At 41.4% G+C, this 16,372-nt stretch overlaps 1 protein-coding gene across 6 annotated transcripts in view; it reads left to right on the plus strand.

Moving 5' to 3' along the window:
• Nucleotides 1–16,372, plus strand: part of Zdhhc20 (zinc finger DHHC-type palmitoyltransferase 20) — a 68,262-nt gene that overhangs the window by 38,975 nt on the left and 12,915 nt on the right. For 4 of the 6 annotated variants that reach the window (XR_009058100.1, XM_057785749.1, XM_057785746.1 and 1 more), the window contains exons 6-10: nt 4,667–4,736; nt 5,952–5,984; nt 6,701–6,821; nt 13,100–13,135; nt 15,390–15,522. Coding sequence is in view for 4 of the 6 variants with exons in the window: in XM_057785749.1 (XP_057641732.1) it covers nt 4,667–4,736; nt 5,952–5,984; nt 6,701–6,821; nt 13,100–13,135; nt 15,390–15,522 (393 nt within the window). In the remaining 2 variants the exon portion in view is untranslated. The remainder of the gene's footprint in view (nt 1–4,666; nt 4,737–5,951; nt 5,985–6,700; nt 6,822–13,099; nt 13,136–15,389; nt 15,523–16,372) is intronic. The other 2 variants (XR_009058101.1, XM_057785748.1) reach the window with 1 other exon arrangement.

Here is a 16,372-nt window from a genome sequence, read left to right on the forward strand (position 1 = left end):
TTCAGTTCCCAGCAACCACATGGTGGTTCATAACCATCTATAGTGAGATCTGGTGCCCTCTTCTGGTGTGCAGGTGTACATGCAGACAGAACACTATACATAATAAATAAATAAATAAACCTTTAAGAAATCATATTTTACAAAGAAAAAGGAGTTTTAATTGTCTGCAATATTTTAAAGGGGTTATCGGGATTTGTAGGTATGGAACAGGACGGTGGGTTGGAGAGAGGACTCGGGAAGAGTGCTCGCTGTACGAGCATGAGACCTGAGTTTGAGTCTCTAACACCTATGCAAAAATCCTAGGGTTGAGCTGGAGAGAGAGATGGCTCAGAGGCCTAGAGCACTGACTGCTGCTCTTCCAGAGGTTCTGAGTCCAATTCCCAGCAACCACACGGCGGCTCACAACCATCTATAATACCCTCTTCTGGCTTACAGTCATACATGGAGGCAGAATGTTGTATATATAATAAATAAATAGGTCTTTTTTTTAAAACAATAAGAAAGAAAAGAAAAACCAAAGAAACAAATATTTAAAAACCAGTTTAAAAAAAAAATCTAGCTTTACAATGAATGCCTGTATCCCTGCAGGGTGGAGACAGGCACTTCCTGAGAGCACTGGCCAAAACAGCTAGCTTCCTGCTGAGACCTTTGTCAAGGCAGTGGAAGACGGACTTCCTCCTGGTCTCCACACAAGAGTGTACTATATGTATACCATACTACACACAGGCAACACATGATAAAAGATATAGTTAGCATATTAAAGTGTAGGAATACTGTGTTGCAAACTGGGGGTGGTGGCACACACTGTTAATCCCAGCACTCAGGAGACAGAGGCAGGCTGTGCGTTCTGAGACCAGCCTGGTTTGTAAAGTGAATTCCACAATAACCAGGACTACACTGAGAAACTCTGTCTCAAACAAAACAAGAAACACAACAACAAGAAAAGCAAATAAAAAAAAAATCATCTAGCCGGGCGGTGGTGGCGCACGCCTTTAATCCCAGCACTCGGGAGGCAGAGGCAGGTGGATCTCTGTGAGTTCGAGACCAGCCTGGTCTACAGAGCTAGTTCCAGGACAGGCTCCAAAGCCACAGAGAAACCCTGTCTCGAAAAACCAAAAAAAAAAAAAAAAAATCATCTAATGTAGATTTAACCGTCATGTTTTCTTTACTAGTGCTGTACAAGTCACTTAGATATTTGAAACCCAAGTTATGTCAGTAGCAACAGAAGCCACAGCTTGATGCTGCTAGCAGTGCAGTCCCAAGTGTCCTTTCGGAGGCTTGAAGGTCAAGCCAGGATTTGTGACACATATCACAGAATTTCAGGAGTCAATAAGAAGCAGAGTTGGAGTTTATTAAGAAAAACGATAGGTTCAGCGTTCTGTCTACTCCTGTGAAGGACCGGCGTTTGGTCCCAGTATCCACATCATGTCTCTCATGATGTAACTGTAACTAGCTCAAGGGGAAAGCAACACCCTCTTCTAGCCACCACAGGCGCCTGTGCCCACATGCACATACTCACGGAAACACACACTTACGTACCTAATTAAAAACAAACACTTCTAAAAAGTTTTTGATACAGATACACACTAGTGCTAGAGAGGTTGCCAGCTTAAGAGAAAGATGGCTGTGCCCACAGGAGTGGGCTTCTCAGGAAGGAGTTACTTTTCTGTCTTAACAAAAGCTGGGTTTTGAAGTTACATTGTTAAAAACGCTTAAGAGATTAAGTAAAGGTGTTTTGGTATATTATTTTCTTGTAAATGAGACCACTCTGTGATCTTTAAGGTACATTGTACAGATTTCAGATTGAAAAGATAGAAACAGTTCAGAAAGCCAAAGGAACTCTAACCGTGCATTGTACAGAGGTCAGAGCAAGCAATTTGTACCATGGTTCATGTTGTCTGTGAGGTTTTCTTCATTCTTAGCCAGAAGGATGAGAACCCTCCCCTCCCCTGCCTCCTGTCCTGTTGCAGTCTCTTCATTTCAGCCTGAGGGTTCGTCTGTTCTCTGGGTCTGTAGAAATGCTACGTGAGATGAGATGGGAAGCACCCAAGTGTGCATCTCGGCATGTGATGAGGTTTTTAGCAGAACTCATTTCCAAAAAGTGACAGCTAATATTAAGCAATCCTTTTTATTTTATGAAGAATTTTGGAACAACTAGTTGATCATAGTAGTTGTAGTTCTGTATATTAGATGTCTTTAACCCCGGTCCATACTTGCAATGGGTTTATGAATTCCCAAGTTCAGCAAAATTTGGACAGTGTATAATTTTCAAAACAGCAGGGTGATAGCTATATCCTTTTTTGTTTTTTTGTTTTGTTTTGTTTTGACACGGTTTCTCCATGTAGCCCTGGCTGTCCTGGAACTCCCTCTGTAGACCAGACTGACTTCAAACTCAGAAATCTGCCTTTGTGCCTCATGAGTGCTGGCATTAAAGGTGTTCACCTTTATTTCTAGAAAGGGGCAGTATTTGTCATACATAAAACTCACAAGTATTCATTGAACAAATGAAACAACATCTGTACCTTGCTCTATTTCTGTCTTTGACACTGTCCTTTTTTTGGTTGCTCTGTACAAAAATGAAGTTTCCTTTGATTGCAACTATTTGCCTTTATCTGCTCATTTGTTAAGTATGGTTTCCTTCCTCCTCCCTCTATCCCTCCCTCTATCCCTCCTTTAGACATGATTTCAATATGTAGCCCAGGAACTCGATATGTAGAACATGCGAGGATTGAACTGACAGTAATCAATCTGCTTCCTTCTTCTAAATACTGTAATAATTTCCCTCCTCCCTCCCTCCCTCCCCCCCTCCCTCCCTCCCTCCCTCCCTCCCTCCCTCCCTCCCTCCCTCCCTCTCCTCCTTTCTTTCCAACCCGTTTTCTGGTAGGACCTGTTTGATTTTGTTCACATCCCTGCACCTAAATATGTGCGCAGCTGTCACACAGCGTAGAGGGAGGATGTAGAGGAATGGGCACATGAGGTGCCTGGCTTCTTTCTGATCCTGAGCTTCCTACACTGTAACCTTAGGTTTCTGTTTGGTATATAGACTAAGCATTAGTGGTGCCGTCTTCAGCTTGCTGTATTTTCCTTAACGGAATATGTGTTTTGTGTGGGAACGTCTTCTTCTGCAGAATAGTGCACTATGTAGACACACCATAAAGTATTTAGCCATTTCATGGATAAAATTATTCTTAGGAACTTGAGCAATAGCTCAGCAGTTAAGAGCTCTGGCTACTCTTCCAGAGGACCCAGGACTTCCTCGTACCTACATGGTAGCTCACAACTGTAATTCCATTCGAAGGGATCTGATGCCCTCTTCTGGACTTCCAAGGCCACCAGGCATGAATGGGTTGCATGGAACATACATTCATTCAAAACATTTGTACACATTTTTTTAAAAAAGGAAATTACCCTGGCGTTTTTAAATTTAAAATAGCTGTAATAAGCATTCTTATTTGTTATATTTTAAAGATTTATTTTTAATTAGGTGTAGGTGTGTGTGTGTGTGTGTGTGTGTGTGTGTGTGTTTGTCTGCATGTAAGTATGTATACCAGGAGGCCAGAGGTCCGGAGCTAGAGTTATAAATGATTGTGAGCCGCACGCCATGGGTGCTGGGAACTCAGCCTTGGTCCTCTCTGAAGAGCAGCAGCAGATGTTTTTAGCCACCGAGCCATCTTTCCAGTTTCCGCATTGGCTACTGTTCAGGCACATAAAGCAGTTTTCTGTCACTGAGTTTGTTCCTCTAACTAGATTCTTCATTTTCCAAGAGAGTAGGAGGTTTTGTTTGTTAGTTTTTCTTTCATGTCTCTGTATCCCATATTGGCCTCAAACTCCCTGTGTAGTCGATAATGACCCTGAACTTCAGATCCTTCTGCCTCAAGCCTCCCAGGTGCTGGAATTACAGGCGTGCACCACAGTGTCTTGTACACGCAGTGTTGACCTTCAAACCTAGGGTTTTGTGCCTGAGTGCTAGGCTAGCACTCTGCCATCTGAGATACACCCTTATCCTCAAACTCCCTTTGTTTTCTTGGGTGTTTGTGAGTTGGACTCCTCCCGTTCTGTTTCCTTATTGTCCACTGTCACTATCCAATGCACTGTTTATTGTATTGATTGTCTTAGTCCCTCGAACATAAGAGTATGTAAGCTTCACAAAGTAGGGATTTTTGTTTAGATTACCTGGCACATAGTATCTTTTGAACAATTGAATGTGAACCAGACAATAGCATAGCATGTATTAGAATTTTAGTTTCAAAGAGGTTTTTGTTGTTGTTCGAAAAATTGAATCATTGTTGGTCTAGAACAGGATGGATTCAGACAGAAGGTGACGGTCTTACGTGTGTGAGAACCTGTTACAGACATTGTGCTGTAGTCAACAGAGCACTGGGTTTGGGACTCGGTGGACCTGAGCTCTGGACGAGCTCTGCTGTTTGTCTTGGTGTTCAGCCTTCTGCAAACTGCTTACTTCAGATCTACTTTATTTAGTTTGAAAACTTCTGGGAAGAGACATTATGAGGCCCCCTTTTTGACATTTTATTTGAGATGTTCTCTGGTGCATTTTGGTATTTTAAAATGGAGCACTGTCGGTTTCCAGAATATATTCCAAATTTCAAGCTTTATGGATCAGTAAGCTTGCACACCTTTGAGTTGTTTCCTTTTTTCTTCTCTCTAGCTATCCGATACTGTGAAAAATGTCAGTTGATTAAACCTGACCGGGCTCATCACTGCTCTGCGTGCGACAGGTGAGTGTTACTCACTTTGTTTTCCTTTAACCCTGCCCTGGAATTTGGCAACAGAGAAACATTTTACATGCTTCTTCATATTTAGCAAAACCATTTCATCCTTTCCCATTATTTGCTGTGGACATAGAACTGACATAAATACGTATATAAGCTAGAATATACTAGAAGAAGTCTTTGATAACCGTTTCTCTGCTAGTTGAATAGAATTTTAATTTTAAATCTACTTTCTAGCCAGGTGTGGTGATGCATGCCTTTAATGCCATCATTTTCATGGATCTCTGAGTTTGAGGCCAGCCTGGTCTCCATAATGTGTTCCAGGACAGCCAGAGCTACACAGAGAACCTTTTCCCGAAAAAATAAATATATTCTTTCTGCACTCACACTTAATGTAATGTTGATAAGCCAGCAGTTACAACCTCTTTGTAAAATATGACCACTTCATAGACTAATGATACTATAATGGTATTTTCCTGTTTTTATTATCGATGTTGATATTAAAACAAATCACTGAAGTAAATTTTATAATTGTTTTCATTTGCCATTTGTTCCATTTTAATCCTTGTTTTCATGTGAGAAGGTGGTATGGTAAAGGAAAAATACTTGGTTTAAAACTCTTGACTATTCCAAGCCTCTTAGACAAGCTGTGTAAGTTTCTGGGTGTTGAGTTTCTCGTTCTTACTTTGTGAGCTCTGTAGTCTCGCTTTCTACATGTATAAAAAGTACTCTAGAGGGAAGAAAGTTTGGTTTTGTTTTGGTGTTCTTATGCTAAAGTATAGTAGTGGTCACTACGGGGAAACTTGATGTTAAAGAATGTAGGAAAGCAACCATCTTAAGCTGTGTGTTAGTGTCTGGTGTGTGCGCTTCTAAGGATTGACTTTCTTGATCTGCTCATGCCCATAGTACTAGAGGTCATCTGTTTATCTCCTTAGCGGATGTTCAAACTGGGCCCTCGGATGTGCCAAGAATCATTCCCAGACTGAATAATAGATGTCATTTGGTGTGGTCAGTAGGCTGGCTGTGTTGAACTGACATCACAGTGTAAAAACTAGTGCCTGTTTATCTGGGGAGGTACTGATGAAGGTGGCAGAAGTTACCTGGTGTTTCTAGGTTGGTTCTCAAAGATTTAGTTTTAAGGGGATATTTTAGCTTCAGTAAAATAATGAGAAATTAGAGTCAGGATTTTTCTGAACGACTTTTCTTATGCTTGATTCCTAGATGTGTTCTTAAGATGGATCATCACTGTCCTTGGTATGTATAAAAAATAGTAGAAATTGCCTAAGTCAAAGGGGTAGTGGTTGGACGTTAGAAGCAGGAAACAGAATGATTTTCTTAAGTAATCCTTTTTTCCTCGACTGGTACTGGGGTTTAAATCCAGGGTCTCTACACATTGTAAGTGCTCTCTATGACTAAAACCATATACCCCATTCCAGTGGTCCTGTTTTTGAGCTCAATTAAATTACTAATACATAAATATACACACACACGTATGTATATAGATATGTATATATGTACATACACATGTAGATATGGGCACTTATATTTTTCCTTTAAAAATATCTTCTGATAAATAATCCAGATGGTAATAAATTAAAAATTAACATTCGAGTTGCAAAAATCTATATAACAATTAAAAACATCCACAGTTACGATACTCTTGTTTCCCACTTCTCACTTGTCCTATTTCCCGATAGTGATGATGTAACCTTTCTGCTTTCTTTCCCCCACTTATGACTTCAAGGCATCTGTTAATTTACTATTTTGACCATCTCCGTAAACTCAGTAATGTTAGGTATATCCCCATTTTGGTACAAGCTCCAGGATTCTCACATCTTACAGAGTTGAGCTGTCCCATGAGGCATTCCCTACACCCCGCTCCCACTGGCCCCGAGACCCTGTTTTGCTTTCTCTGTCTGTATATTTGTGATTTGTCTTATCTTACAATGTTACTTTCTATATTCTTCTAGGGTGAATAACTGTGTGGGATTTACTAATTACAAATTCTTCATGCTGTTTTTGTTGTATTCCCTACTATATTGCCTTTTTGTGGCTTCAACAGTTTTAGAGTATTTCATAAAATTTTGGACGGTAAGTCTTTTTTCTGTCTTAAACATATATTAAAAATGTTTAAAGATGTGTATTTGAAACAAGTTTCTTGATGCTTTTTACTATTTTTGTAATGGCTCGGCCAGGACTACACTTGACTTGCAAGTCTGTGTCCAGTGCACAGGCTCTAGGTGACTGGTGCGGACTGTTAGAGCTGCGGTAGCGATGTCTGCCTCTTTCCACTGCCGTGACGACACTTGTGTGGTGCTGCAGTCAGTGGCGTCTTGGGCCAGACAAACGCTTGTTTTCTGTCTGCGTACGTTTTTTTTCAGAATTTTAGAAAAGATGTATTTTTATTTTATGAATGTGGATGTTTCGCCATATGTCTGTGCACCATATGTGTGCCTGGTTCCTGCAGAAACCAGAAGAGGGTTGCAGAAGATTGTGAGCTGACCTGATAGATATGTGCTGGGCGTTGAACCCGAGTCCTCTGCAAGAACAGCCAGTGCTCTCAACAGCTGAGCTGTCTCTCCAGCCCCCATCCTTTCCGATTTTTAAAAAACAACAAGTAGGGGGCTGGAGAGATGGCTCAGAAGTTAAGAGCATTGCCTGCTCTTCCAAAGGTCCTGAGTTCAATTCCCAGCAACCACATGGTGGCTCACAACCATCTATAATGGGGTCTGGTGCCTGCAAGCATACACACAGACAGAATATTGTATACATAATAAATATTTTTTTTTTAAAAAACTACAAGTAGTTAAAATAATCAAATGTTTTATCAACAAGGGACTAAAGTGTGATTTATCTGAGGAGAAATCCTGTAGAAACAAGCAGCTCCGTGTGACAAATAACTGGGAAGTGGTCTCTGAGATGTACCATGCATCAAGAACAAGGACCACATCAGCGCGTGTAGGATGTGGTGGTGTCTAAGGGGAACGCTAGAGAGCTGCTGCCACTGCTCACCGCTGGGACAGCCAGCAGGGAGAATGCTCGCTCCTGTTTTCCTGGGGGTTTTGGTTACCATATACAAATGTCCATCTGTTCAGAATACATAATCAAGTTGAAACCTTTTTAATGTGGAAGTGTATATACTTGAGGGGAAAATAAGTACCAGAAATGTGGAAAGAACTCCATCTTAGAAGTAGTGTGGAAAACTGCTGTTTCTCATTATAACATTCTCACAATGTTTGGTTTTTATATTTGCATGTTCTACTGATACAATTTAGAAATAACTTTAAAATATATTAAAACTACCTCTTTATTAAAATATTTAAATATCTGAATATTTTCATCTCTATTTCTTTCTCCCTAGTGTCATCAGCCCCATTAAATGTAGGTTCAGCCTTGACTGTCACACTGCTGAACCCAATACCCAGTCTTCAATTGATAATTATTACTGAGTCATCAGACATAATAGTCATCATAAAAATGGACGTTTCAAATCTGTTTCTTATTTTCTTTCCGTTGGTTGCCAGGCTAGAATAGTGATGTCATCTCTGAGGTCTTCTTAGTCATCTCATACTGAGATCTAGAATTACACGGCTCCCAGGGAAAGGACATGAGCTTTGCTTGTGTATTTGCTATAATTTAAACTCCATGAAGGCAAGAAAATCTATCTTTTTCATTGGTGGCGCGTCTAGGATGTTACCTGGCCCACGATACAGTAAGTGTTTAGTGAGTGTTTGCTGAGTGGCAAAATAGCAGCGTGAAGTTAGCTTAGATTGCTTTTTCAGTTATGAAATCTGGAGTCATACTTACTGCACTGAATTGATAGTTTAAATGAATGTAAGCATGTGCTGTATAATAAGCACCCAGTAGATGTCTGTCTGTTCATCTGTGTTTGAGACAGGGTCTTAAATTAACCAGTCTAGTCTAGAACTCACTGTGTGGCCTAAACTCATGGCAATTCTCCTCCATTAGCCTATTGAGATGTCTTTGTTTTTTCCTTGTATGTCTCAAACCATTTCTGTTGTAACCATGTCTGTGTCCTGCTGCTGTGTTCTTACTCTCCTTTGATATGTGCAGCGCCCATTAATCTAGAAACACAGTACCTAACTTTACTCTGCAAGTGTGAGAGAGACTTCTTACCAGCTGTTGCCATGGCTTTCTGTGAGCGCCCACGTTTGTGCCATGTCCACTTTTTCTGATAGGTTTTTGTTTTCATAAAACAGATACTAATCTTTATTCATGACCTTGGTATCTATGAGCCTTTCTTCAATAAAATACAGAAATCACCAGCTATAACAGCAAAGTTCATAATATAGGCAGCACTGAAACTGACACTTTCTCCTACCAGTAGGGAATGCACCTGTAGTCCAGGACTCTGTTAGTGGAGATAGATTTGTCTGGACCCCAGCTGTGAGCCCACCCTCGGCCACACAGGACAGCAGAGTTTGCAAGTTGAAAGGCCTCCTCAGTGCTATTGGCCTAGTATGCTGTCTTCAGGGCGCTGGCTCTTCTTGGTGCTGTCTTTCTCTGACTGTGGCTGCAAAGCTTCCATTCCCATTTCATTTTGTATCTTCTAAGTAGGTTTTGTTTTGTTTCTGTCAAAGTTTTCTATTTTTTAACCAACTGTTTTTATTCATGTTTCTGTCTGCTGTCTGGTCACCCATTTTCTTCTGATGTCATTACTGCTTCCATTTTCACTTTTACATTGTGATTTGGAGGAGGAGATAATTGTGGTATAGAAGTATGTCCACATTTACTCTTTTTAACACCCAGGGGAAAGTTTAAAATGTGTGGTTTGTTATCCAGGTCTGGTGAGGCCACAGACCTAGGGGCCATTGTGGCTGAGAAGGTAATCAAAGAAAGAACAGACACAGCCTAACAAGCTCAGTGAGGGTGAGAGCTGCTGGTGTCTAAACAGATGAACTGCTTTAGGGTTACCAGTTTGAATAATCTCCATCTCAGTGGATAGTGGGATGAGTAATGCTGCCTCTAGGTAAGGGTGGCAGGGGGCTAGGGAACGGGAACTTGGACTAGGCTTGGAGTTTGGGCTCTGGATTGGTTAGCGTTTGAAAGTTGCCCTCCTAGTAGTGAGTGCTTTTCTAAGTACTGGTGAACTTGGGCGGGCCATTTGTAGTGTGAATTCTAATTGGTTTTATTAGTAAAATCCCAGAGTCAGCTGTCAGGGTGAAAACTGAAAGATCAGAGAAGCAGTGGCCAGCCACTAGAGTTCTTACCTCTGCCAATGCTCAGACCAAAGGGGCGATCTTGTTCTCAGACTGCTCCTCAGATTGCTTTGAGTGCCTGTCTCCTGCCTCATCTTCCTCTCTCCACCCAGCCATATCACTCCTGTCTCCACCTCCCCAGTGCTGGGATAAAAGGCCTTGGATCCCAAGTGCTGGATCACCTTTGACTGAGTTCTGTTTCTCTTATAGACTGGAATTAATTTTGTGTAGTGTTTCCCATGGTGGCCTTGAACTAACAGGGATCCATCTGCCTCTGACTCCTGAATCCTGGGTTTAAAGGATTTACTACCTGGGCTTTGGTGGTTTAACTCTGCACTCTGATCTTCAGGCAAACTTTGTTAAAACACAAAATGTCACTTCAGGTGTTATCTCCTCAAGTCAGTGAAGCTCCAAGACCCCAGTGTGTCTGTACAGGAAGATGAGGAGCTGTGGTTTTGTACAGGGGGTTGTTGTGACTGCAACTGTCAGAGTGAGATGTGAGGTGGGAGAAGTTAGGTCATGTGTTTCATAGTGTAGAAAATTAGAGTTTAAAGTCAGGTCTGTCTATCCCAGGGTCCAGGTACTTTCCAAGGTCACTTGTTTCTTAAAAGCCGTGTACAGCTCTGAGTCATGGAGCACAGTTATTTCCAGGAAATGCCTTGTGTATTTTAGAGAGATGTTTACTAAAGCATTGTAATTCAGGGGGCTGGAGAGATGATGGCTCATTGGTTTAAAACACATGTTGCTCTTGCAGAGGACCCAGGTTCAATTCCCAATATCTGCATCCTGGCTCACAGCCATTTATATTCATGTATACGGTGCACATATATATGTCCACACAAAAACCCACTTGTATAAAATAAAATTTAAAATGTATGATTTTAAACTTTCTACATGCTGGGCATAGTGGCACATGCCTTTAATCCCAGCACTCAGGAAGCAGAGGGAAGCAATCTCTGTGAGTTCGAAGCCAGCCTGAAATACAGAGTTCCAGGTCAGATAGAGCTACATAGTGAGACCTAGTCTCAAAAAAACCCAAAAAACGAGCCGGGCGGTGGTGGCGCACGCCTTTAATCCCAGCACTCGGAAGACAGAGGCAGGCGGATCTCTGTGAGTTCGAGACCAGCCTGGTCTACAAGTGTTAGGTCCAAGACAGGCTCCAAAACCACAGAGAAACCCTGTCTCGAAAAAGAAAAAGAAAAAAAAAACCCAAAAAACTAATTAAGTTTCTACTCAGTGATAGCGTGAGCTTAAGCGCCATCAGGAAAATGCAGCCCAGCACTGCCGCTGTCCTGACTTCCACAGAAACAGTGTTTAGGACAAGCCAGAGTTAGTGAGCAAAGACAGCTAGAGTACATGCTTCTGAGCAGCGGTTCTCAGCCTGGGGTCATGACCCTTTTCATAGGGATCATATATAAGATATTTACTCTACAACTCATAACAGTCGCAAAATTGTACTTAGGAAGTAGCAGCGAAAATATTTGTATGATTGGGGTTCACCACAACATGGACTGTAATAAAGGGTCACAGAGTTTCTTAGGAAGATTGAGAACCACTGAGCTAGAGTTAAATGCTGACATTGAGAGGAAGATGTGCAGGAAAAGGGCAGTACACACTCAAGGCATGGGTGCAGGTTTCTCCAGAGTCACATTTAAATATCCTTTCAATGATTATGATTTTGTGGCTAAATTACATTGTTCAGAAGATGCAACCTACAAGATTTAAAGATGAAGCAAAGTTGCCAGGTACAGTGGCACACACCTTTAATCCCAGCACTTGGGAGGCAGAGGCAGGCGGATCTCAGTGAGTTTGAGGCCAGCCTGAACTACAAAATAGTTCCAGGATAACCAGAGCTACACAGGGAAACTGTCTCAAAAAAAAAAAAAAAAAAAAAAAAAGATGAAGCAAAGTTTAAAAAATAGGTAGAGTTAAACAAAACTTAACTAGCTTAGTTATTGCTCTTATTTTAAAGAATATACTTTAAGTTTGAAGCCAGCCTGCTCTCCATACACAGTAAGACCCTGCCTCTAAAATTAAATGAAATTTAAATGTGGTTTTTACGGTGTATTTTTTAGACTTAGGAGAATGCTAATACAGTTAAATTCAAGGTCACAAACATTGTATTCTAAATATGCATCTTTTTTGGAATTGTCTGTCTATAGGCAGTGTTGCTATTGTTAGCCGTATGAGGTTTCTGTGCCCTCAGTAGGCAGGAGATGCACAGTGGACCCCAGGGTTAAGCAGCTAACTCACCTTCACGTGTCTGGGCTGCTTATTAAAGTGAGTGGAAAAGGCTGGCCGCACTGTGAGTGGGAAATCTAAACCAAGATAGAAGGGAATTGATGTCTGAGGGAAGAGCATTTAAGCCAGAGGAGTCTGTAGGTACCACTGGAATGTTTGAACTATACCAAGGGAGCGTTTCCTCTGTGCATTCCTGGCTGTCCTGGAACTCACTCTGCAGACCAGACTGACCTCAGATTCAGAGATCCGCCTGTCTGCCTCCTAAGTGCTGGGATTAAAGGTGTGTGCTGCCATCACCCAGTGCCATAGGAACTTTTTATAGCTAGATTAGACTAAGGATGGGTACTGAAAGGAAGCCCAGGATCCTGGTAGGACTAAGTGACAAAGGGACTTCAGTGATCTCTAGTGTTAGAAGGTGTCTCTGTCTGTCTGTCTGTCTGTCTGTCTGTCTTCAGTAAAATGGGAACAGAAGGGTGACATGCTGTGACTTGTAAAAGGTTCTGATTGCTGAGCTGTCGGAGGCTGCCGTTGTTTTCCCAGCTGAAACAGGCAATAGCAGTGAGGTGCTGAGTCTTCAGGTCCCATTTCTGGAACCACTAACCAAACAAGATTACAGAATTACAGATGGTCATGCTAAACGTTTATTTTGTTCTTTCAGACACAAAGTTTCTGTGTAGTTGGGTGGAAAAGCACATGTTTAGAGGAAAAGCACATGTCTCTGACATGTGCCTGAAGAGAGAAATGTTGTGACCTGTATGTTTGGGTGTTTTTTACTTTCTGGAAAGATGTAGACCATTAGAGGGCAACTGCTTGTGTTCCTTCCAGATGCACATGACTGATAGAGCCTAGTTTTCAGGATAACTTTGTATAAAAATTGTTTTCTTAATGCATTGTCTCTGTTTGCACAAGCTTTGCCGCAGGAAATCTACAGAGAATTGCCCGAAGGTAAAACACATCATTGCCATGACATTCTCATGATCTCTTTACAGAGTGAATGCATGTAATTGAAATTTGCTTTACAAGTTGGCAAGAAAGAATAGTCACTTTGTTTTAAAAGTAGAGTGGTTACTCTGAGGAGAAAAATAAATATCAGAATAATGCAGGACTCGTGGGGAAATGTTCAGTGGTAAAGTTTTTGAGTCCCTAGGTTCAGTCTCCTTTGCGCGCATGCACACACAAAGTAGTGCAAACAGTCTTTCAGTCTGTCAAAGCCTGCGTGTGTAATGTGTGGGATTGTTTGTGTGTGGTGTATGTACATGAGTGTGGGTTTTCATGAATGCAGGATGCTGGATGTCTTCCTCTGCCATTTCACCTCTCCCTGGCCAGCAAATTTTTCTGCTCTGCCTGTCTCTACCCCATTACAGGGCTGGGCAGCCATTCCCACTACCTATGTAAGTGCTGGAGATTTCAGCTCGGGTCTTTGGGCCATCTTTCTAACCCCATCAAACGCTTTTTGTTTTAAATTTTAGGACTAAATTACAGTTGTATGTCTGGTGCACATGCTCGCGTGCATGCGTACACACATGGAGGCGAGAGGTTAACTTTGGAAGTCAGTTCTCCTTCCGCCATGGGTCTAGGGTAGGGGTTGAACTTGGATTGTTGAACTTGGGCAACAAGCACTTTCTACCTCTGAGCCATCTTGCTGGCCCTTTGGTTAGGAACTTTAATTAAAAAAAAAAAAGGTGTGTGTGCATTAGAGTTGTAAGTAGTTATGAGCCACCTGAATTCAGGAGCCATCCTCCAGTGTGTGAGTCCCCCACCCCCTCTGAGACAGGATCTTTCTGTGTGATCCTGGCTATCCTGGAACTAGCTATGTAGACATAGCTACCTCAAACTAACAGAGATCATCTGCCTCTGCCTACCTAGTGCTAGGATTAAAAGTGCGTGCCACCATGTCCAGCCCGTTAAACATTTTTTAAATTAAATAGTGTGGCCTGTTCTGAAAAACTAGGAGACTTGCCTATACAGTTTTTGAGACAGTCTCATGTGTCCCAAATGACCTTTAACTTACTGTTTAGTTAAAGATGACCTTGAACTTGTGATCCTCCTGCCTCCACTTCTGTAATTAAGGCAGGCACTCCCATGCTCAGTTTTTTGTCATGCTAGGTTCTGAACCTAGGACTTCATGCATACTAGGCAAGCATTTTTCTGACTGAGCTACATCTCAAGCCCATTCAGTGTTTTATTTAAGAGGAAATATTTAAAGGCTCCTTACTGTTAATAGCCTATTTCTGTAAGAAGGAACGAAAGAATCTGTTTATTCTTTAATCCCTTATGGCAACCTTTATGAAATGCCCATCACCTACAAAGACTAAAGGAAAATAAACCAGGATGAGGAGTGGGCCTCAGAGCTTCTAAGGACTTGGACCCCTTAGAGGAGAGATGCACAGAAGTAAAAAGAGAGACCTGTCACATTGCGCTCAGTTTAGAGCCTCTGTGAGTAAGCAGCTGTTTACACAAATGGAAGTGCCTTTGTTCCTCCGGCTGTAGAGGGAAATCTGAGTACATCCGCACGGTGTGAAAGAAAGTCCATCTTTTCATTTCATGACTGAACTGCTGAGATCATTAGGTGCTTAAGGAAAACTTTTAAAATGCTTGGGTTAGCCGGGCGGTGGTGGCGCACGCCTTTAATCCCAGCACTCGGGAGGCAGAGGCAGGCAGATCTCTGTGAGTTCGAGGCCAGCCTGGTCTACAAGAGCTAGTTCCAGGACAGGAACCAAAAAGCTACGGAGAAACCCTGTCTCGAAAAAATCCTAAAAAAAAAAAATAAATAAAATAAAATGCTTGGGTTATTTATTATTCTCTTGTGTGTATGGGTGGGAGTATACCTGCATTTATATCTGGTGCCCACAAGTCAGAAGAGGGTGGTGGGTCTCCTAGGACTGGGGTCACAGACTGTGGTAAGCTGCCTTGTGAACGCCGGGAAGAACAGTCAGCGCTCTTAACCCTTGAGCTGTCTCTCCAGCTCCTGAGGACAGTTTTTAAATGACTTAGGACTGTTTATGGGTTCAGCCTACTATGAGACTTTGGATTCAGAATACATGGTCTCATTTATTTTATTACTCCTCATATATGATTTTTAGTGTGTGTGTGTGTCTGCGTGTGTGTGGTGGATTCCATCCTTAGGAAGACCCAGATTACAAGTTGCATTTTAGAGGTTTCCTGTCCCCACAATAACCCTTCCATCTTCTTTCCTCAGAATGAACTGAAGGAGTCTCGTGCAAAGTTCCACGTGCTCTTCCTTTTCTTTGTGTCCGCAATGTTCTTCGTCAGCGTGCTCTCGCTGTTTAGCTACCATTGCTGGCTAGTTGGAAAAAATAGAACAACAATAGGTAAATAAAATCTTGTTTTAAAATGACCACAAATTAATGTGAAATGTATAGAAAAACTGTAGTGGGCAATAAAGAAACGAAAAACAATTGTGTATTTAACTTCAGTTTTGGATACATTGGGTGTATAAAATACCTAGACTCGTGTTGGAGAGGGTTGCCGAAGTGACTATATGTAAGATGATTTCATTAATGTATTATATAGCAAAATTTATAGTTTATAAACTTATAAATAAAAGTCATTACCTGTGTTTATACAGTATCTTTTGAAAACTAGTCTCTGAATGATAGATTTTCATGCTTAAAGTTTTAAATCCTTTAGTTTACTTTCTTGCTAAGAGAGAGCATATTTCATGTGTATTCTTGGTGCCCCCCCATGCACATTTGATGGGCATATGTTCTAAGGGCTAGTGCTTATGACATGTTTTTTTATTTTCATTTTTGTGTCAGTTGTCAGTGAAATTTAGTGCATAGTATTATTGTTATCAGCTTTTTCTTCCTAATTTTTAAATGAAAATACAAGCCTGGAGAGATGGCTTGGTAAGTAAGGGCACTTGCTACCAAACCTGATGATCTGAGCTCAGTCTCCTGAACCCACATAGTGGAAGAAGAAAGAACCAGCTCCTACAGATTGTCCTCTGACCTCCACATATGTTTAGCAATGTGGATATATAGACACACTGAATAAGGAGATAAATGCAAAAAGAAACAAACATAAAAAACAGAAATAAATATAGAGGAATAATTAATTAAGATGTGTCGTTGGTTGTTTCTACTCTTTATTCTTTACTCTTGTTGGGTGAATTCTAATTGGTCTTAATAAAAACCCAGAATCAGATATCGGATAAATGAT

Source organism: Chionomys nivalis, chromosome 12 (genome assembly GCF_950005125.1).
Source record: "Chionomys nivalis chromosome 12, mChiNiv1.1, whole genome shotgun sequence".
Taxonomy (NCBI): Eukaryota; Metazoa; Chordata; class Mammalia; order Rodentia; family Cricetidae; genus Chionomys; species Chionomys nivalis.